Raw genomic sequence first — 24,063 nt, forward strand, 5'->3', positions numbered from 1 at the left:
ACCCAGCCGATCAGCTGGGACTCAGGAGGCAGAGAATAGATGGGGGTGGGGGCAGTCAGAGGTAGTATTTGCCGGTTCTCTGAACTACTCAAAATTTCTGCTACCGGTTCTCCAAACCGGTCAGAACCTGCTGAATACCACCTCTGGTATTGAGGCAATATAGTATTTTGAGAGTTGCTCCTCCTTTAAAATAAAAGCAGTAATGCTGAGAGGCAAGTTAGCTTGCTTTTTCTCAAGCATACACAGAAGTCACAACTGGATATTTCAGTGTTCTGGATATTTCGGAGGGACTAGGTGCTGTCTGGAGAAAACACTGAAAGATTGCAATATTCTGTAATACAACATTGATCTGATGCATGGTTTATAGCTCCAAATGTCTAGAAATGGTACATGGTACCACACGGTATCCATTTTTCACATATAAGGAATTGCTTTGTAGCTGGACACATGGCAGAGGCATAGAAAGTTGAAAAGAGTCTCAGGAATACATTTTGCCCTGCTATAGCCAGAGGTGTTATTAGATAACAATTAATTCCCATAATAGTTGGATTTGGTGGGTATGGATTGCTCATGAAGAAATAAGTCTCTCCTTTTGAAGAGGAAATTAACCTAGGGGTGAAAGGGTGATGTTCATGGAGGGCAGTGTGCTGTGCGAACCCAACCAATTTTGCACTAACTTCCTTCTTTATCCCCATTCAAAGAGTCATATAATCTAACCAGTAATCAAGTCCAAATTGGATTCTCTTTTTTTCTTAATGTTTAAATGTTTCTTTTCTCTTGACTTTGTCTAGGGAACTGGCTGAAAATAGGGCTGCTGTGATGATTTGTCCTTCTTCTTTTGAGGGAAGTGGACCTGGAACACATGGCCTCAACAACTTAATATTGACTCATACAGCGTTGGTATGGCTGTTGAGTATCTGTTGGCCTTAATCCAGCATCAAATTGTGTAGAAAAATATACAATAGGTTTCCATTTTAAAAAGTAACAACCAGAGCAAACTGGCAAGACAATACCTGTCAGAAAAACTCACTCAACACTGTTCAGCCTCACTTAATACTTTTAACAGGAAGTGCTTCATAAATCATATATTTAAGTTTAGTTTTAATACATTTAAATGACACAGACCAACTGTTAATACCTCTAATGGTATAAATCAAGAAAAGTTACATATTATCTTTATGCATTTAATTTTTTTTGTTCTTTTAATTATGTCCATCAAGTCACTCCTGACTCTTAGCAACCATATGGACTTTCTCCAAAATGATCTCACCAAATCTAGCTTTTGAAGTCTCTCACTGGTGTACTCATCATCTCTGCAAGGGATTCCGTCAACCTTGCTGCTAGTTGTCCTTTCTTTCCTTCCACTTTTCCAGCATTGGAGGAATAGCCTCCTAATCAAGGTTTCCTGGAAGGCTAGCGGCTTAGGGGTACTGAAGACATTAATATATTTCATATTTAGAAATAAAAAGGCTGAACCAAAGTGGATGCATATTTTAAATATTCCAGTAATTATAATCAGCCATCAGGACATTAACTCCACAGGGACACATAAACAATTTAAAATATTGACAGTTGCAATTTAAATCCTGGTGTCTTTCTCTATTGTTATTTGTATCTGGACATCTAGATAGCTTCATCTTTAATTAAAAGGAAAAGAGTCTGCTCTTTCAGATTTAGCAGCATACCCCCAATTATCTAGTACAACAAGCAATTAATATACTATTTAGTTCCCATGGAAACTAAATTGCTGTTTAATTCAGACTCTTTATTTTAACAGATTGTCTGGGCTGCCTTTGTCCAACACTCTTCTTTTCCAGACTCTCATTAGAATTTGATTTACTTTATTTTTACAATGCTTCTCCTGTGCATAATTTAGAGTAACATGGTTATTTTCCATTTTAACCTCACAACAACTCTGTGGGAGTAGATTGAGAATTTATAACTGAAAGACCATAAAGCAAAACAAGAGTTTGCTTTCTCCTATGCACATTCATTGTTGTAGGTCTTATATAAGCCTTGAAATAGAATAGAATAGATTCATTTAATCTTATATTTATAAATGGACAGGTACTATATCTCATTAGTAAAACATTAGTCACAGATTAGACTTAAGGGACTACTGTTACAATTAAATTAATGGTAAGTACAAGAGTATGTGTTGTATTAGTCCACAATTTATCAGAATAGAGGCTTTCAGTATTATCAAATTGCAATAAAAGCCTAATCAATAGGGATTAGTCTTGATGCATCATGTCACAGATAGAAACAGCCTCAGTAAGAATCATTTCTTGAAAGAACAAATCAATTCAGGAAAACAATTCCATAACACTATTCATGATCTATTCCCTGCCATGGAATATATGACACAATTACTGGCTGCTTTACTGATTTATTTTTCTAAAGCTGCTAAAATATTGAATGGTATAATTTACACTGTAAATTGTTCTACTTTGAATTGTATTTTGTATTTTTTAAGAATCAAATTCTTTTGGCATGTGTATTTAAAGACCCCCGTTTATGTATAAGCAATCTCAACATAATGGGATATCATATTATTGAGTGCCCTAGCCTATGTCAGCCGATTGTTCCTTGGTGATTACTACTAGTGTTTGACAATCATTTTTGCACTTGGTTCATAAAACACAATTTAATGAAGTTCATGGAAAGTACTCCGGCATGGAAAAACTAATTTGAGGGCAAATCCATTTCAAATCTCGGCAGTTTTCAGAACACACCGAACTTATTTTTAGCCTATTTAATTTATAACTTTATAACATATTTCTAAGGCTGCCTGGCTCCAAAGTAGCTTACAAATTAAAGAAATATGACAGCTGCCCAGAGGAAACAATTAAAACTGTCTTCTCTACACAACACCCAACTTAATGGAATCCGTCAACCAACCTAGCTCAATGCCTAGAAGGAGAGAGCCATATTTAAAGGCTCATTTAAAGAGAAGCAGAGTAGAGGCAATTAGAAGCCCTTGAAGGAGAAGAAGGTGCTGCAACAGAGAAGACCTCACTTCACTAGATGACACTAGTTCCATTAGATCAATGGTTTCCAACCAGTGGGCTGGGGATCACTGGTGGTCCGCAAGAAAATTTTGGTGGTCTGCAGAGAAATGTCATCCCCAAAGCACTCCCCAAAGCAATTAATCCAGGTTGCGCAGGAACACAAGGCTGTGCCACCTACATGGTCCGCGGAAACCAAAGATAAACCAAAAGTACATATATAGACTGGATGAAACCAGGCTCAATAGGAGTAACTGTGAGAGGGATCTTGGAGTCCTAGTGGACAACCAGCTAAATATGAACCAGCAGTGTAGAACAGCAGCCAAAAAAGCTAATGCAATCCTAAGTTGCATTAACCGAGGGATACAAGCGAGATAAAGTGAGGTACTAATACCACACTATAAAGCCTTAGTAAGATCACAACTAGACTACTGCATCCAGTTTTGGTCACCACATTATAAAAAAAGATGTTGAGACTCTAGAGAAAGTACAGAGAAGAGCAACCAGGATGATTAGGGGACTGGAGACCAAAACATATGAAGAACGATTACAGGAACTGGGCATGGCTAGTCTAGTGAAGAGAAGGACCGGGAAGACATGATAGCAGTCTTCCAATATTTGAGGAGTTGCCACAGAGAGGAGGACAATCAACCAATGGAACAGCTTTCCCTCAGAAATTGTGGGAGCATCATCACTTGAGACTTTCAAAAAGAGATTGGACTCCCATTTGTCAGAAATGGTGTAGGGTCTCTCACTTGGGTGGGGGATTGGACTAGATGATCTACAAGGTCACTTCCAACTCTGATTATCTGTAATCTGAAACACAAGGCTTGCATCACTTGCATTGCAAACAACATGAGGTAGTGAGGGGAGGGGAGAAAGGGAGGAGGGGGAAATTTGCCTCACTCATCCCACATGCCTCACCTGGCTACCAAGCTGCTTCTTTCTGTTTCTTTCTTCTTCTGCTTCTGGCTGCACACAAGAAAAGCAGCAAAAGTCTTTCTTTCTCTCCCCCAAACTCCATCAGAAATGAGTCTTTGGGACCCTTCAAGGCATCCTGCTCCAAGAGGCTGCGGCGGCATACAAGTCTCAAAAAGACTAATTTCTGGTGGAGTTTGCGGGAGAGAAAGAAAGACTTCTGCTGCTTTCCTTGCATGAAGCCAAAAGTCTCTCTCTCTCTCTCTCTCTCTCTCTCTCTCTCTCTCTCTCTCTCTCTCTCTCTCTCTCTCTCTCTCTTTCTCCCCCTGAGAACGGAGCTGGAGATGGTATCTTGCAATCCCAAATAAAAAATGATCGATCAGTAGAAAAACGGGGTGGGGAATTTTCCTGCATACTTTTGGGGGGACTTTCCCAGGGTCCGTGGGATTTAAAATTAGGAGTTTGGTGGTCCCTAAGGTCCAAAAGGTCGGCAACCCTTGCATTAGATGACACTGTTTAATCAACTGAATTTAGAGCATGCTGACTCTGTCTGATAGCATACAATAGGAAGAACTTGGGGCTGTTTATCTTTCAAAGATTACACTTTAATAATTTAAAGGCATCTCTTTTTCTTTAAAGCTGCTTTTACCTTGCTGAAAGGACATATTCCATAGGAAGTTAATATTTTTTTCTCATAGGAGCTAGGAGCCATGGGAAAAGAAGTTCTATTCTGTTTAACTCAGTGCAATTATTTTAAAAGAATAAATATTATCACTTGTTTAAAATGTGTTAGTGGTAGGGAATGCTCATTTGCACAACAGATTTTCAGATAAAAATAATTTTATGTGCATGTAATCCTTACAAATGTTAGCAATAATTAACTTATAATCAAATCAAACAAAGACAGAGGGACAGAAAAAGGGACAGAGGGACAAATGATAATTCTATATGGTTGAGCAAAGCAGTACTTAAAAAAATGCTTCTGCCAACATTACTTTCCTTGCCATTTTGATTCCAATTGACTGGTTTTTGGGTAGAGAACCTATGTCTTCATCCCATTCAGAAAAACCTGTTCCTACAATCCTTGGTATTTTTAGGACTTGGAGACCATCAATTGGCCAAAGAAATTTCCAGATGTTTCCTATAGGATCCTTTTGCTTCAAACAAAAGCTACATGGTTCACTTTTACTCTTTCCTTATGCTTAATTTAATCTAGGTTGCATTTTTGTTAATCTTGCTAAATCTTGCAAGGACCACTAAGAGCATAAAGCTATGAACAATGGTTAAAATTGGAGATATCTCTAAAAATTAAGCATGCTTGAGAAATACATTTCTAATTTATTTTCTGAGGGGTAATGTTGAAGCAAAGCTGATAGATTATACAAGTTAGGGCCAGCAACCCGATTTTAATGTACTGTCATTTTTAATGTGCAATATTATGTTATTTGAGCATAAAACATTCTTCACCAGCTGATAATGTATATCTTCTTTTTATGTCTCACAGATGCAATCCTATTTCTAACTCTTAGGAGACAATTATTGTAAATTTAGAACTGTTTTAATCGGAAAAAACAATTAAAAGAATATATTTCCATTGTGCTGTACTTTTTGATGAAGATAAAAATCTCTTTTCGTTGGTTTCTCTATACCAGCTACCAATGATAAGAAAATAAGAGAATAAGCATTCCCCCCAAAAAAAGCTTGATAATTTCATCAAATTGAGATAATCCACTCACCACCTTCCTTTTCCAAGCAGTGAAAATATGATGTCATTTGCATATTTCATAAAGATCCTTTTTGGTCAGTTTTTCCTACAATGACAAATTTTCAAATATTCTAGACGTGCTGATCTTTCTAATAAAAATAGCTTTCAAATCAGAATATAATCTGTATTTCTGTTTTTTTAAAAAACTTCTTGTATTGCAGAAAAGAAGCATCAAGATAGGGTAGAAGCCTAGAGATAGAGAAAGAGCTACAGGGAGTCCTCAGCATGACCATAATTGAGCCAGAAATTTCTCTCGCTAAATGAAATATTTGTTAAGTTTTATCCTATTTTATGACCTTTCCTGCCACAGTTGTTAATGAATCACTGCAGTTGTTAAGTTAGTAACATGGTTGTTAAGTGACTCTGGCTTCCCCATTGACTTTGCTTGCCAGAAGGTCTCAAAAGCTTATCATATGACCCTGGGACATCGCAACTGTCATAAATATGAGTCAGTTCCCAAGCATCTGAATTTTGATCATGTGACTATGGGGATACTGTAATGGTTATAAGTGTGAAAACAGTCATAAGTCATATTTTTTTTACTGCTGTTATAACTTTGAAAGGTCACTAAATGAACTTTTGTAAGTCGAGGCCTACCTGTAATTGGATCGATATAATTGTATAATTATATATCCTCATCTAATTGTTACAGTTACAAAGAGTAAACTACACTTAAAAAATAAAAATGTAGTAAAAACAATACACAGAAGGGTATGAATGCCAAATTTGAAGTTTTTAATATGGTTCTAAAATCAGAACTCCCAAACATTTTGGGACTGAAGGAATTTAGATAAAATAGTCTGTAATCTTCCATTTGGAAGCTTGACATTGACAGTGTGGTTGTCTGAGGAGACATATATCACTTACTAATTTTGATGTACTGAAATATTAGTTCCCAACCCTCAGTCATCTCCCACAGGATAGCAATAGCACTTAGACTTATATACTGCTTTACAGTGCTTTATAACCCTCTCTAAGCAGTTTACAGAGTTAGCATATTGCCTCCAACAATCTGGATCCTCATTTTACCCACCTAAGAAGAATGGAAGGCTGAGCCAACCTTGAGCCTGCTGAGATTCGAACTGCCAAATTGCAGTCAGCCAGCAGTCAGCAGAAGTAGCCTGCAGTACTGCACTCTTAACACTGCACCACTGTGGCTCATTCCCTTCCACTTTTTCTTTCTCTGGGCACATAGGCATATTGCCAAATGAAATGGCAGGTTGCAACCACTTACAACTTTTATTTTCTGAAAAAGCTTTGAAACCTTAGATCAGCGGTCTTCAAATTTGACAGCTTTAAAACTTGTGGACTTCAACTCCCAGAATTCGTCCTCCAGTCATGTTAGCTGCAGATTTGTTTTTCCATCTTGTATGATTTTTGCTTTTGTTAGTCTCCTTCATTCTGCTTTTGTAAAACAGCTATTTCTCCCATACTTCCCCAGATAGTGAGATCTAGATGAAAAGAGCATATAATTCAAGGGATTGGGTGGAATAATGTTACCCTCTTTCAGAGTAGTCAGGGATAGATACTGTGCTAGTAAAAACAAAAATTATTATCTACATACTACATACAAAGAAACAATAGCATCAAAGATTAATACACCAACATAAGGATGGTTAAATACAAACAATACTTTAAAAAATGAAACAATATTACAACAAAAATTACACAAAATTTAAAAACATAAAAGTACATTTAATATGCATTATTATAGGTCATCATTGGACAGTTTTTAACCAGTCCTGCACAGAACAGGGCAACAAATGTGGTCTTGATGTTGCATTAATAGTTTTTCATAATTGAATTATATTTTTTATTCTTGTTCAATACCCTCGCATATATAAGCAACCACATACATTTGTTTTATTTCATTTATTCATTCAAAAATATTCATACCTGAAAGTTCAGAATATAATACAATATATAATGCACTCTTTTATATGTCTGCTTTAATAAAGTAAAATGGGAAAAAAAATGAAGTCTACAAAGGAAGTCTACAAAATGAAAAATGATGACCTCTGTGTGAAAATAATTAATTCCTTCCCACCATTGTTCATCTGATTTAATTTTATAGATAAAAGAATAGAAGCTTTAATACAAAAGAACAAAAGCCTTCTGAAGGATAGTTTTAGTCAGCCATTTTAGAACAAAAAATTGGAACATTATGTTTGTCCTCCTCAGTTTAAATGATAATATTAATCTTACTGCAGAAAAATAAATGTTTCAAAATCATGGGGACCAGCTATTCAAATTATAGAATTAAGTTTGTTTCTTTTAAATAAATTATTCTGGTCAAATACAAACGAATCTTAATACATAATTTTACAGATAATCCTACAGAAAGATCTGAGATCTTTGGTAATTAATTAAATTATATCATTGTTTTAATGGTTACAGTATCAAAAAAGAATTTCTGAAACTACCTGACTATGTTCTATGGATTACAATATATTCAAATATTGCAATAAGATTTTTTGGGAAGTGATTTTGCCCTTACTTAAGATCTGCAAGTCTGGTTTGTTATAGGATTTCTTTCTTTTTCTTTTACTGTGCTTTAATATATATATATTTAAAAGCCATAGGAACAAAAAGACAACAAGAAGAACAAACCCTAAAACGGAACAGTAACCTGAAAGGAAAATGAGAAAAATATTGTAAATGAGTTAAATAATAAAATAACTCAAATTTTAAATTAAATCTTGACCACATGGATCTTAACAATACATTGTTAATAAGCCAATTTATAGATGTGGGGGTGGGGTGAGCACATACTTGGCATAGTGGGTTATTTATATAGAATATTTTTAAAAACAAACAAACAAACAAACATTGATTTGTTTGGAAACTTCAAACTTTTTGTTCTGTATTTCTTGCATTAGTAATATCTATTTCAATGAGTAACTTGAGTTGCCTCTAAAAATGAACTGTAAATTTGGAGCCATCCAAAACTCTATATCATCATCATCATCATCATACAAGAATTTCTGTTGTTACTGAATGGCAATATAATTAATTTAAATTCCTGTGACTTTACAATTGCTATATAAAACATTAGCTGTATGATGGGATTATCTCAAGCAAATATTGTGCAAAGCTCTATACTAGACATCTATTGTATACATTGTTGCAAAAGTACAGAATAATAGAGAATTATATTCTGATTGAAAACAAGCTTTAGTTTAAGAGGTGATTTTTCAGTATTAGAACAATGTGTTTTATCCACTGGATCATTTCATTGTCCATTACGTGATACAATGAAGATCAAAACCATATTTGGTACATGCTGATTTTATTACAGTTTTGATTCAATTGACAGGAGTAAACTATGGACAAAATTAGCAGTTAATCATACAAACTGTGAACTTTCTTTTCGTAGTATCCCTAAAAGAGTTAAAACTGATTTTTTTTCTATAAATGACTTATCTAATTTTTTTCAGTGTTAAACAAGGCTATTTCCAGACTCCACTTATTTTTAATTTCTTTGACAGTGTAACTGAACCATGATGATTTTTTTCAAGCAAAATTATGTAAGAGATATATATCATTTCTTATTTATGTTAATTATTTGATTATTTTTTCTTGCTCTCAGATTGGCCTTCATAAACAACTCTTAGCCTCATCTATAAAGGGAAGGTTAGAAATTGAACAAAAAAAGATCTTTTTGATCGAGTGATAGTCTCTTAATGTCTGTCTGACTTGATATACCTTTGACTTCAACTTACTATCCAAGATCTCATGAAGTTCAGCTTGAGGACTAATGTCTAGTAGCTTGTAACTCCAGGAACACACAAGCATTATTTTGTTATGACTTCAAAAGTTAACATTTAAGCAAGTCTATTTTATTTATTTATATCCTACTTTTATTATTTTTACAAATAACTCAAGGGAGCAAACATGTGATGACCCGGAGTGTAACACAAATATAACAAAATCCAAAATGTAAATAAATATCCTTTAATGCCTCCAACTTGGCCCCACTGTTCAATAATACTCAGTTGGAGATACAATGTACTCAAAAATAGTCTTCAAAAGAAAGCAATACAGTCCAAACTTAATAAGCAGATAGAGGTGAAATAAAAAACCAAACAAACTACAATGATGAAATTTCCACAATGGACCAGGATAAGTAATCACCAAATTCAAGGAGATAACAAGGCACAGTCTGTTGGAAGGATGCCAACCAAGATAATTTCAGTCCAAAATAAACACGCTTTGCTTCTGGCAATGCTGTGTTGTAATTGTCTCTCTTACATACTAGTCTCCCTAGCTGCAACCAATGAGGAGGATCATTGCCACTTCCTCTCTTGTATGCCAAGTTGTTGCCTTCTCCGTTCCTCCCTGCATGTCCTAGGATGAAGAGGGGGTGGGCCTGGTTCTTCCTCTGACTGCCCAGCCAGACTTTGCCCTTCCCCAGCCTCCTCCACAACCTCCAGACTCACACCTCCACTCCCTGTTGGCTGTTCCTCCTCTCCCTCAGAGTCTGACTCTAACAAGGGCATGACAAAACATATCCAATTTACCTTCCTCCTGTTTATTCCACAACAACTCTGGGAGGTGATTTTGGCTGCAAGAGAGTGGCTGGCCCAAGGTGGCTTTCATGGCCAAGGAAGAACTTGAACACATGGGCTGTTGCTTTCCAGTCCAATGCTTTAACCAGTAGACCAAACTCTATTTAAAAAATTATTTCAGTCAAATACTGTATGCATAATCCTTTTACAGCTTATAAAACTTTATTTTTTTAATATTTATTTGATTTGTCAATCGTTTACAAGATACAGGTATAAGAATAAATATAGGTTTGAATACATGAGATAGATACTTATAAGAAAAATAAAAAACAATAGGACAGGGACGGTAGGCACGATTGGTGCACTTATGCATGCCCCCTACAGGCCTTTTAGGAAGGGGATGAGGTCAATAGTAGACAGTCTAAGGTTAAAGTTTTTGGGGTTTGGGGAAGAAACCACAGAGTCAGGTAGAATATTCTAAACATTGACCACTCTGTTGCTGAAGTCGTATTTTCTGCAATCAAGTTTAGTGTGATCAACCTTGAGTTTGTATCTATTGTGTGCTCTTGTATTGTTATAAATGAAGTATTCATTTGCAGGTAGGACATTGCAATGTATGATTTTATATACTATATTTAGATCAGACCAGAGGCGGCATAGTTCTAAGTTTTCTAGATCTAGAGTTTCAAGTCTGGTGGCATAAGATATTCTGCAATGAGTAGAGGAGTAGAGAACTCTTCTTGTGAAATATTTCTGAACTTTTTCAATTGTGTTAATATCAGATACATGATATGGGTTCCAGACTGATGAGCTGTATTCAAGTATAGGTCTAGCAAATATTTTGTATGCTCTAGTTAGTAGTGTGATATTACCAGAGAAGAAGCTATGTAGGATTAGGTTAACAACTTTTAATGCCTTTTTGGCTATGTAGTTACAGTGGGCTCTAGCACTTAGATCATTTGAGATGAGCACTCCAAGGTCTTTGACAAAGTTTGGATCTTCAACAAGGTCTTGACTATTTAGCTTGTATTTTATTTTCTGATTTTTTCTGCCAATATGTAAGACATTGCATTTATTTGTTGAGATTTGAAGTTGCCATTTGATTGACCATTCTGATGCATAGTCAAAGTCTTTTTGGAGGGTAATAGTAGTGTCTGTGGTGTTGAATAGCTTTACATCATCAGCGAAGAGAACACAGTTGCTCTTAATATGATCACAGAGGTCATTTATGTAGAGTATGAAGAGAGTTGGTCCTAGAACACTGCCTTGTGGGACACCACTGTTGACAGGTACAGAATTTGATAGGATGCTCCCAATTTTGACCATTTGTTGTCTGTTTGACTGGAATGCTTCTATCCAGTTATGTAGGTGTCCAGAGATACCATCAGATTTTAGTTTTAGTAGTAGTTTGTCGTGTACCACTGAATCAAAGGCTTTACAGAAGTCTATGTAGATTGCGTCTATTGCTTTGCCCTGATTGAGTTGTGTAGTCCATATGTTTTTGCAGTGTAAGAGTTGCAGATTACAGGATAGTTTTTTTCTGAAACCAAATTGTTTATTAGAGAGTAGGTTGTTTGTCTCTAAGTGGAGGATAATGGATTGGTTAATAATTGATTCCATGACTTTAAAGGTGATGCAGCATAAGGAGATTGGTCTATAATTTTCAACTACGTTGGGCTCTCCCTTTTTGAAGATGGGGATGACCGTAGCTTGTGACCATAGTTTTGGCAAAGAGCTGGTCCTGAAAGATTTTTCAAATATTATGCTTAGAGGTTCGGCTATGGCAGTGAATAGCTTTTTTAAAAAAGTAGGCACATATTCCATCCGGTCCAATAGATAGGGATGGTTTTAGATTGTGCAATGCTTTTTCAACAATGTCTTCTGTAAATTGGAATGTATTAGATCATTGTAGTTGTCTATGGTTCAACTAGGAAGTGCTGGGCTTGATCCATTGCTGTTTACAAATACTGAGCCAAAGAATGTGTTAAAGAGGTTTGCTTTGATGGTGTCATCGTTGCAGTCTTTGCCATTAGGTCCTTTCAGGGGTGGGATGGATCTTGAGTCTTTTAGTTTATTGTTTACAAAATTGTAGAAAGCACGGGTGGAATTTGTGCGTAGAAGGTTTTCCTCTTGTTTATCTGGTGGCATAGATTTTTGTATCGGCTGTTGAAGTTGGCAACGTGTGCCTGTTCTTTATATATCTTGCTATTTTTGTATTTCATAAACATTGAGGGAATATTGTGATGATTAAGTATCATATGACTGAAATACAATGTGCTAACTAAAATCTTAACTGGAAGGATGGTTAAAAATAACACATTTTCAGAAACCTCTGTGGAAGGACTTAAGTAGGCTTGGTATATTTAGAGAAACCTAGCCTAGATTTTCTATATTATGATACTTTCCTTTCCAACTGAATCAGTTTTTCTAGGGCCATAATTTACTGAATGATCCAATTTAAAAAACCTCAATGGGTTAAAGGTTGTCAGAATTCTGTGATATGAAGCAAAGATATTTCTTGTGTCCCAAAAGCAACCGTGTTAACAGCTGTTTTTTCAGCTTAGTATTTTAATTGAGTAACTCACATTAACGAAAAGCCTTACTAATTATTGTCCCCTTGGACAATCTTGAACAGGAGGTGTAAATTGGAGGACTGATAGGAAATATTTGAAAGCATGTTATTCTATGCTCTTCAGTTTTCCTGAGTAATAGAATGATTCATTCAAAATGAAAATTTAGGAAATCACTGTCAGTAACTTTAATTTGATGGAAACTGAGACATAACATAGGATAACAATAAAAATCCCACTGAACGCAGAAATTGAGGTCTTAACCCACATTTATTTAAACAAGATCAAAGGGTTAATTACCACACCAGAAATGGACATTGTACAGTAGACACTTCTCATAATGCCTGCCAGACTATTTTTTAAAAACTCAGGAAACTCAATTTCAAGTTGGAATGGGACATTTAGGCACCAACCCTTGGTCACACCCACTTTGCTTACAATTGGTGTTGGGCAGGGTGATTGTGGGGGCTTTGGGGGGCAGTGTACAATGGATAGTGGGTGGGGCGATCACAGGGGCTAACTCTTTGGGCATTGCCACCCCACAGCCTCCACAATCATCCCACCTACCACCAATTGTGCACTGCCCCCCCCACAGCCCTTGTGATCAGCCTGTCCTCTGCCAATTGTACATTGAACCCCCAGTGTCATCCCTGTTATCCAAAGCCAGATTGGCTGGCATCTACTTGTCCGGTGCAGCGAAATGCCTGGGCAAAACCATGCGCCAGGAAATGGGCTTTGACACATGACTGGGGGTGGAGGGCCAAGATGCCATTGGTGGTGAACAATCACTGGCAGAGGAAGAGGAAAGCCCACTGTGATTTTGGCAGCAAAGGTTGGCTGGGAAAGAAGTGAGCATCACCAAGAGTAGATGTCTGTACATTAACATTGTGGTATCTACTATCTGGTGACATCACTTCCATGTATAAAATGACCAGTTCAGTAGCCCATGGATGTTTTCAGATAACACATCAGACTCAGCATGCTACTTCCCTGAGATAAGAAAACAAAATATGAAACTGCTCTTCAGATGATACACTTGCTGGGCAAGCTAACTAGCCTGACTCCTCACCCTGGGCTTTGGATTTTACCCTCCAATTTCAGTGCTGACTGATTACAATGCTCACATGATATGCTAATCCCAATTTAACCCAATTAAGCGTGTTGCACGAGCACAACAAATGTTTGTAAGGTCACTCTGGAGATTTGTGGAACTTCATGTTCTGCAAAGGAATTACAAATGAAGGATACAGACTCCAATATTTATCAGAACATTCATTGCAAGAAACACTGGGTCATCTTATTGAAAAGGAAACTATTAAAATTTGTAATCATGCAAAGGTAGCATATCTGACTCATATTTAAAAATAATTTCCAGGGGCTAATACATGCTTTGAACATACAGAGCACAACACAAATCTATGTTGCATAGCAATGCCTGGGCTATTTTAGATACAAAATTATTGTTTTACATGGAGTATTTTAATGAAGTTGTTATGAATTTGTAATGAAATTCATATATAATTGCTATCATTATGGCTTGTTGCACAGTCAATCAGATGTTTACACAGAATGTGGCTTTTTATCTACCTATCAAGTCCTTCCCAAAAAACCAGAATAGGCAGATGATGTTGTTTGCTGGTGTTAAAGATACCATTGCACGATGTAAGCTGTTCCAAGTAAAGGTTCTTTTGCAGTTAATTGATGATTCTTCTCTTCTCTTCTCTTCTCTTCCTCTGCTCTTCTCTGCTCTGCTCTTTTCTGCTCTGCTCTGTTCTTCTGCAGCCGCCAATTTCAGCAAGTAACTCTGTTATTACTATCAATATTTTATCAATGCATCAGTCCTAAACTTTTATTTCATTGGAAAAATGTAACCCAAAAACAAAAAAAAAATCACATCTTGAAGCAAAGCAAGTGCTAAAGTCAGCTTAAAAATGCGTAAAAATATATCCTAACAAAATGGGGGCAACCAGTTAAGAACCGTGATGCATATCTGCTGTGCTTTTATTATGCCACCAGTTAGCATGGCAGGCTTGTTGTAATCCTATCTAAGAGGAGCAGCTTCAGATCTGATTATAAATTTTGTAGTAATTAGATGGAACAGTTGCCATCTGGAGACCAGCATCTTACATATATGAAGCACCATAATCCCCTGAGAAGCAATTGCTCAATCCTTCTTGATGCAGCCTTTTCATTGACTGGAAGGAATCTATGGCAAGCTGCGTAGGGCCACAAAGAAAGAAACCCATAGAATTGGATGATCTAGACTCATTGGCTCTACTAAAAGTAAGGACACCAGGAATTATTGCTCTTGGAATAATCTCTCATTATTTGGCTAGCTGAATATCATTATCAAAAGAATTTATTAGGGGGATGAAAACAGCCCTGAATTTATGATCTGAAAGCTGGGATAATGATATTAAAAACCAAGATATTGAATCTCAGTTTCAAAAGTTGATTCACACTAGAGGAAAGTGTGAATACTAATGGGAAAAATGTATAGGAAAGGATTTTTTCTTTCAGTGCTTCAGTAATTCAGGATTTTTCCCCACACAGACAAAAAAGAAAATTTAAAGAAGAAATATGCTAGAGTTAAACTAACTTGACATGGAATGTTTTAATTTAATTTATAGAGTACTACTTGTTTTCTGTGTAAGAAAGCCTAATCTGAGAATTAGTAGGGAGCTTTCAATTATTTTCTAGCTGTTCTTCAGAAAAAGAAGACCAAGGTTTTATTAGGTATAACCCTGAGCAAGTATTACGAAACCACTAGTCTAGTTATTGTATGTTAAGAATTTTTTTCCTATGTTAAAGTGTTCAGCATATTATTCAGTATTTTTATGGTACATTTTTAAATTTGAAAGGTTATTTCAAAGAGGAGCTATTTTTTAATATTTAGAAATGATAATTGTAGATCAAATAGTAGCATGTAGTGCATATGTAAATGTAGTGCAGTACATCATCATAGTACTTCTATGACCTGCAATTATATACTTGATATACAAGAATCAAAATGAAATTCTAAAACCATCTCCAAATATGTGTGCATAGGATTGCTCAATTGACTATGAAGCAAACATAATGCATCTACATTTAGAACATCTGCTGCTAAGGCTAGAAGCAAGACAAAAATATATATCTTCTTTTACTCTTTGATAAGATACTTAACTTCAGTTCGTATTGAGGTTTGAATCATGCTGTTGCTTCTTACTACCATAATACAAAGTATGTATGCCTTTTTCTCATAATATTAGAACTTTGGGCTGTCTAGTGAATCTAAAAGGTGGAAGATTCAGGAAAAATGTGAGGAAATATATATAGTACAGCTTCAGTTCTATCAACTGTATTAGATGAATTTATTTATTTAGCATATGGTGAAAGTGTATCATACATGGATTTGCAATATTTATTTACATTTCATCTAGATAAAAAACACAGTAAAATATGAATGTTAAAAAGATCTGTATTTAGACAGCAATGTCTAGGCAATCATTGAAGTGCAGCATCATTTATGTGAGAAAAAAAATCAGATACTGGACTGGTATATGCCCTCAGCTTACAGTCAGTTGTGATCTGATCTACCATTTGATGTGGGAGCCTGCAGTTACACTGAGGGAAGGATGTGCTTATGAAGTGCGAATCTGATTCAAGGTTGTTCATTGCTAGTGTGGTAGTTCAAAACCTGGCATCTTTGGTGCAGGGTCATTTATACATGCTGGACTTTCTACCTATGCTGGACTTTCAACAACCATTTGGCTTTCCATTGAGAATCAAAGTTCATGTTGTTAAGCAGCTTAACCCGTGAGGACTTCCTGGATTTGAACCTTTCAATGGATAAATGATGAAGGTTGGTGTGCACTGATAGGTGTGAGTTGTTCATAATTGTTCATATTTTGTCCGAATCCTCTCACTAATGCATCTTGCTTTTGTAAAGCTGGCAGTGCTATATAGCTCAGAATAGAAAGCCAGCAATTTTGGATAACTTTAATGCATCTGTTATAACCCTCATGATGTCATTGAGTCTGGTGTCTAGCTTACTAGTATGGCAACTGTTGAGCCATATTGTAGCACGGCATTCTGCTGTGGAGTAGTGGCCCTAGTGCTTATATTCTGCTGCTCATTTAGTTCTGCTTAGTTTCTGGACTATGTTTTGAGTTTTCTGCATTCTGTAGATGCGTCTTATAGGATAGAACCCAACACAGTGAAGTGGAAGCATGAAGCTACCATTTTGTTGGTGCTAGGAGTAAGCCTCCAGTTAGTCAGTGAAGAATTTTGCCTAGATTTTTGGATATCTATCTATCTATCTATCTATCTATCTATCTATCTATCTATCTATCTATCTATCTTCATAAGTACATTTTAAAACCCAATTATCTGGAACAATAGTATGCAAAAAGGATTGCCCACTTAGCTCACAGGTGGGCTTTCCAGAAATATTTTGTTAACTTCTAAGATAAATAGATTCCTGCAGTGAACATAACTTTTTCTATCCAGTAAATCTGGATTCTTATATATGTAGAATATACCTGTTAGTTCACTGCACACAACTATTGATCTAGAACCAATATTATTTAATTGTAAGCCTTTGGCTCTTTTATTTAATATTGGGTTTGATTATGTCAAAGCATCTTGTAAGAGCTCAAAAAAAATCTTTTTCCCCATTTTGAATACAGGGAGAATCTTGGCATTGAAAATACACTCCTAATATGCTCTACTCAAGATTAATAATTTAATAAACAGAGGGGTTGGGAGGCAGAAGGAGAAAATTTAAGAAGAGATTAAAGGTTAGATTGGTAAAGTTAAAGTAGATAGCAGCAGCTGAGTTTTGGGGATATACAATTATATTTGAAGAACAGAATCTTCTAAATTTGTCAATGGAGCCAGAGTTTTTGCCTCCTTCATTGTATTTCAAAAAGTGGTTTGGGAGCATAGGTCATTTCTCATGGACAAGATAGAATTTTCCTCTTGCAGGATACTGTTCAATGATGAATCCATCTGAATTCTGTGAAGAACTGAACAGCATATTAAGGAAGCCCAAAAGAAATTAAATGGACTATGAAATATTTAATCATATGAATAAAAAAACCAGTATTTGTACAAAGTTAACTTGGGTTTTGAGCTGGACACACCACACATGATTTTTAATAAGCATAATAATAAAAGCTTGAAAATACTTGGTTATAAATTAATTTATACAAGCACCATTCCTGAAGGAAGTTGATTCTTCCATTTTTCCGTGTTTTTCTCATCAAACAATATCCAAATTGTAATTAACAGCTGAGAGTTAAACTCTGAGTGTCCATGGGTCTATTGGATAAGACATATGTATAAGTACTCTGTCTCTGTCTCTGTCTCTGTCTCTGTCTCTGTCTCTCTCTCTCTCTCTCTCTCTCTCTCTCTGTGTGTGTGTGTGTGAGAGAGAGAGAGAGAGAGAGAGAGAGATCAGTACAAGGCTATAGTGATTTTTTTTTGCTGGTTTGTGCTCCATATTTCTTTGCAAAGCTTTGATTTGCTGGATTCATCAACCTTGAACAATATAAAATATATCCTTCTAATAAAAATGTTTGCAATGTAAAAATAGGAAATGTTGCAGTTATGTTTGCTGTTGAAACAAAATCCCTCTAATTGTTATTCTGGTGTGACTAAGTACCTATTGCTAAGTAAAAATATCCATTGTACCAAAATAAGATCTGTGAAAATATGTTGGAGAATTCTGCTTAAACCTGCAAGTAAAGATATCAGCTAGATCCTACCAGTCTTTGTGAAATTTGGAGATAACAGCATGGACCTATTTAAATCATTGATCTTGGCAAGCATTACTGCTGTTGCTTTTGTTAAAATCTCCTTTGTTGGCTGTACATACATTAGGAAAATGTTCTTCTTGGGATTGTGAGGAAAAACATTGACTTCTTCCCTCTTCATTTACAGATTGCTTTTAGAATGAGTAAAACATCTTCAACCAACAACTCAGTGATCCAACCTCGCAGTTCAAAGAGTGAACAGTCTTTATCTGTGCACCCATCCAATGTCATTGAACCTAGTATGGCCAAACGGATCTGCTTTTATAAGAGTGGAGATCCTCAGTTTAATGGAATTAAAATGGTTGTCAATAGCCGTTCTTTCAGATCATTTGATGCTCTGCTTGACAACTTGTCAAAAAAAGTTCCACTGCCTTTTGGAGTAAGGAACATTACTACACCCAGGGGGGTGCACAATATCAATAATCTGGAAGACCTTGAAGATGGAAAGTCATACATTTGCTCCCAACAAAAAAAAATCAAACCCATAAATTTGGAGGTGGCCAGAAGAAAGCCATTGCCATGGCAGATTAGTAGGCCCATCAGTGCTCGTCGTAAGGCTGTACAGTTAACCAGAGAAAGCAAAGGGAGTATGTTCCAACAGGGTAGCACAATACGACTGAGCACCCCTAAGAAGTTGCTGGTTTTCAAAAATGGCAATGCAAAAATCCGGTGTACAGTTGTCTTGGGTAAGAAGAACACACAAAGTTTTGAGGCCTTTCTGGACCACATCAGTGAATTAATGCAGTATTCAGTGTTGAAATTATATACTACTGATGGGAGAAAGGTAAGATAACTATAAGATAATAATCAAATGTGTTTCTTTTTGTGGAATTGGGAGAGGGACTTCTTGTGAATCACACAATATCTCTGATGAAATGTTCTTCAGTAGAGGTACTTTTACTGTCAAAGTAGACCTTCAAAAGAGAAACACTTTCACTAAACTTTTATAGCAAATATTGAAATTGAAGCACATGGAGAGAGCGATCATTTTTTCTAATTTTACTAAAAGCATATTTAGTAGGGTAGTGATCTGGGTGGCAAACAAATAAAATGAATAAAATAAATTTTACTCAGCTGTTGGTACTAGTTGGTCAATTTCTCACATTTCAGCATCCATATAATATTTATTTATAGCCCATTTTACAAACCAAGTGACTCTACGACAAATTTATTGTTAAATTTTTTTACCACAGAAATCAAGAAAAGTCTGCCGCCTTTCCAAATCTTTTACATTTAAAAAGCTGAGTTACATTGTCCCAAATTCCCTAGTTATTACTAGATGCTTCAGTATTAAGAACATGATGCAAGTCTTGGAAGCGTAAAGTAAGGAGATCTTGGTATATGCAAAGAACTAGCCTTGTTTTAATCTGCACCTTCCTGTTCTACTTCATCTGTGTACTCTTGTTAAGGAGCTTTTCCAGGGCATCTCTAGGAGCGTCCTCAATCTTACTACTAGCAATTAGGCACATCAAAATCTCTTAAAGGCTATATTATGCTTAGACTTCTCATGAGGCAATTATGAGGCATAATTGTTGTTCCCCCCACTCTCCATTTCCCTATTCACATCTTTATTTTGCCCCAGAAAGAAAGTACAAAAATGAAATCCCTTTATTGATTAGCATCATTTGGACTCATCTTGTAACATAAAAAAAAAAACCAATGATTTTTCAGGGCAAATTATTGTTATATGTGTTTCTGTGCATTAAAATTGCATATAATTCTGTGTATTACAGACTTCTGTGCAGTGTTTTTTTAAGACAGCACTAAGTTGTTCTTAAAATTAATTTGTAGGAGAAAAGTGAAGCTATCATGCCTTCTTCCATCACTATTGCATAGAAATAACAGCTTGCCAAAGCTCATTTTAAAATTAAAACAATTTGAGGATTTGTTTATCTCTAATATTTATTTAGGTTCACATTGCTAAACATTACATTTTATTTAAATTTTGAAAAATTACATTGATTGTAACACTAAACCCTCGTGAGAGTTCCAAAGCTGTAACCTTGAGTTCCAATTGCAAACAATTCTTGGAAATACACACACACACACACACACACAAAAGCACACAAACTGTAAACACATACATTCCTTATGATTTCATAGGAGTGAACATATGCAGGCAGAAGAGCTAGCCTTCTCTAAATGTTTCCCTGCCTGCTGTCTTCCAGCAGATTTTTGTTTTTCAAAAAACACAATTGAAATATTTTAAGTTTTCTTTTCCCAATGTGTCTGTAGTAAAGCTTTGATGAATATTTAATATTAATATTTCTTTATCATACAAGAAAAATGCGAGTACTATGATGATAGAAGAGATGGGTTTTAATTATAATTTATGGCTTTAACATCTCTTTTAAATGTTAATTATGTTAAGGCTGCAACATTTTATTTAAAAACTTTCATTGTTAACATGAACTTTTCTTTTACATTAGGAACAGATAACATGATAACTACCAGCATTGCTGCATTTATAGATAACTACTTGCTAGACCAATATTTGCTGAAATCTGGCACAGGTTTATAAAACTTTTTAAAGTTTTCAAATGAGAATATTTCAGTTACTCAACCTAGTTTTCTGTAGAATTTTTCTGGTTCCCAGGGAGATTTGAAGGAAGTAGAGATGGGTAGCAGGTAGAAAACATGATAGATCAGCCTGAGAAAGGGAAAATCTTGAAGTAAAGATTGTGATGTCTTGAAGACACCTCTCAAAAGTTGATGGAATTCTGAAATTTTAAGAGTTGGCTGAGAGCAGTATCCACTTGCTGTGCCAGTCAGCTGTTCTGTATTTATTGATGGTGTAATAGCAATGGAACCACAGTGTTCCAGTTTTTAAACATTTACCAGCACACCACTGAGTAGAGGTGATCAGGAAATGATCAGAAGGATATAATATAAAAATAAGTGTCCGACCAAATAAAGCGAAAAGACCAGGGTTGTGATAAGGCAATCTTAAAATGTCCAAAAATCCAAGAGAAGGAAGCATTCAGATTGTGGCTAACATTGGAAAGGATTTTCTTTCCCTTTATGTGTGTCTGTGCAATACAAGCTAAATGTGGCATACATCCAAAGTTTTTAAGCTAGGTTAGTATTTATATTATTTCCTCCATCACTACCAATACCACCATCACTAACCAATTGCTAGTTTCTTGCCAGCCCAAAGTAATTAATTTGGTAACTGAGTTAAATATGCTTTGTTTATTTGTTTATTTAATATGCCATTCATCACACTCTACAAAGTGACTATATAAATGAAACCAATTTGGAGGATGTTTTCTAATAGTTATATATATGAGAAAAAAAGGTTGGGGAAGTGATCTAAAAAAAGGGTTAGTTTATGAGTTGCTTTTTTTTTTAGGTCTCCAGCCTCCAGGGTCTGATATTGTGTTCTGGAGCTGTTGTGGCTGCAGGGAGAGAACCCTTTAAGGCAGGGAATTATGATCCTCGTAGGTATTCATTGCCTGCAAGACTTCCGGGGGTCTCCAGTCGTGTCCACCCCCAAGCAAACCTCAAGTCAGAGAGCAGAAAAAGTAAGTTCCTTAAATTATCCCCACTTTTCCTCATTCTTTTAAATGATTGATAAGGTCAGCCTTAGCATCAGGTAAAACAAGTTGGCCAGCTTGGGAAACTGATTTCGGGTATCACGAAAAAGATAACAAATGGTTAGTTAGTTAATATGCTGCTGATGATGATGATTTAGCCTTGGCATTGGGGAGACAGAGAGGGGCAGGCAACAGTGTTATTTTCTGCTTTAGGTGCCAAAATAATTTAACTTGCTTTCACTCTCCACTTTGAAATTGAAAAAATGTGAAATGTCTTTTGTTCTCTTCAGAAAACAGGATATCTTTGACCTGCCTTTATATTTAGAAGAAAAAAAAACCCACAGGCAAATCTCAAAGACCAGACTGAACATTACCAGTAGTCATGGATCAATCACTTTGTTTCATCGCAATCTACTTTGCTGGATTGCTATAAAGGGCAGCTATGAATACTACTTTAAGATACTTGAACATGGAGTAGGTGGAAAAAATAATAGTTAAACAAACAAACAAATTAATAAACATGAGAAATAAAATACATTTACTGGTACATTCAGTAGCTGAGCAATCTAACTATAACTTAAGTGAATTTAAGAATTCAAAGTGAAAATCCCAGAAGAACATGAAGTCTTGTCTTAACACTTGGAGATTTTACTTGGTGTCCAGAAGCTTTCATATTTACAAAATGTGACTCTGGGCTGTTAAATGTCACATTAAACCAACATTAAATGGACAACAATAGCATATTTAGGGGCACTCTAACTTGTTTTCTGTAGTCCCTCCCATAGCATCAGGCAGAATTGTCACCTTTATCTTTCAGTCACCTTCTGTCCTTAAAAACAGAATTATGATGATTATGAAAGCAAGGATAATGGGGTAACTGTACCTGGTAAATTGATTTTTATAAAATTTGTAACAAATTTTTACATTTTTAAAAATTTCTTCAAGGAATATTTTTATTCATGGAAACGGCATAGATAAGTCCCTGTAGGTTTCTTTGGTAGGTTTTTTTTTTTTCAAAAGGGCTTTGTCCTTGCCTGCTTTTAGGGCTGAGAAAGAGTGACTGGTTCAAGATCATCCAGTTGGGTGTGGGTCGAAGGCAGGACTAGAATTCATAGTTTCCTGATTTCTAGCTTGGTGCTTTAAGCACTGCACCAAATTGTTTGATTGTTTGATTATAGCTATACTTTAATATGCTTGATTGTAGCTATACTTTAATTGTTAATTGTTGCATACTACTGGCATTAAGTAATAAGACTGTGGGGTACTTTAGATTCCAAAGAGGTGCTTTGGGACACTTGGGGATTCAGACAAAGCATTTGCCAGCTCTTTAAAGCAACTAAGTGATCTGGAGAAGTGGTGCAGCTGTTTTAGAGACCAGTAGGCAAGTACCATGCCTATGTTCCCACTCATTCCGAATTAGATTTTTTTGGAATTGAATTTGAAAAATGCACAGCTGTATGAATTAGACCTTTAAATAAACATGTGCAGCTCAGGATAGATGTTAGAAAATCAAGGGAATCACTTTCTCTGATTCTTCTAGGAAAAAAAAGAATGAAAAGATTAAAAGAAAAAAGAAATATAGTATGTTCATGTGTTGGCAACTTCTTTCTCCACAGTTGCCTGCAATCCTAGGAAGAGTTTGCTTTAAAACTTGACAATAGATGCTGAGTGAATATTCCCATGCGCCTATAAGCACTTTTATCTGAAACACTGTGCAACCATACACATGTGTATGTAACCACATAGTTTAAACAACCCAGCTTTTGATGAATGTTATATAATTATTTATTTTATTATATCAATTTATGTAGCAGTCTCACAATTGCTAAATTAATAAAAAGAAATTTCAGTGTATATGTAGCTCCTTTATTAGGGATGCTTTTTTTGTTTGTTTTTGTCTAATTTAATGTTATCTGCATGTTTTGTACTAACAATGATTTTTTTTGTATGTTTTCTTTTG

At 35.7% G+C, this 24,063-nt stretch overlaps 1 protein-coding gene across 2 annotated transcripts in view; it reads left to right on the forward strand.

Moving 5' to 3' along the window:
- The window catches only part of RP1 (RP1 axonemal microtubule associated), a 198,798-nt gene that overhangs the window by 4,439 nt on the left and 170,296 nt on the right, over nucleotides 1-24,063 (forward strand). Inside the window, exons 1-3 of one of the 2 annotated variants that reach the window (XM_087931243.1) lie at nucleotides 14,945-15,052; nucleotides 18,695-19,351; nucleotides 21,920-22,091. In XM_087931243.1, coding sequence (XP_087787369.1) covers nucleotides 14,978-15,052; nucleotides 18,695-19,351; nucleotides 21,920-22,091 — 904 coding nt within the window. In that variant the 5' untranslated portion in view covers nucleotides 14,945-14,977. Of the gene's footprint in view, nucleotides 1-14,944; nucleotides 15,053-18,694; nucleotides 19,352-21,919; nucleotides 22,092-24,063 lie in introns of those variants that run through there. The other variant, XM_087931244.1, reaches the window with a different exon arrangement.

The sequence above is a fragment of the Pseudonaja textilis genome, chromosome 3 (genome assembly GCF_049901715.1).
Source record: "Pseudonaja textilis isolate UNSWEBS1 chromosome 3, rPseTex1.2, whole genome shotgun sequence".
Taxonomy (NCBI): Eukaryota; Metazoa; Chordata; class Lepidosauria; order Squamata; family Elapidae; genus Pseudonaja; species Pseudonaja textilis.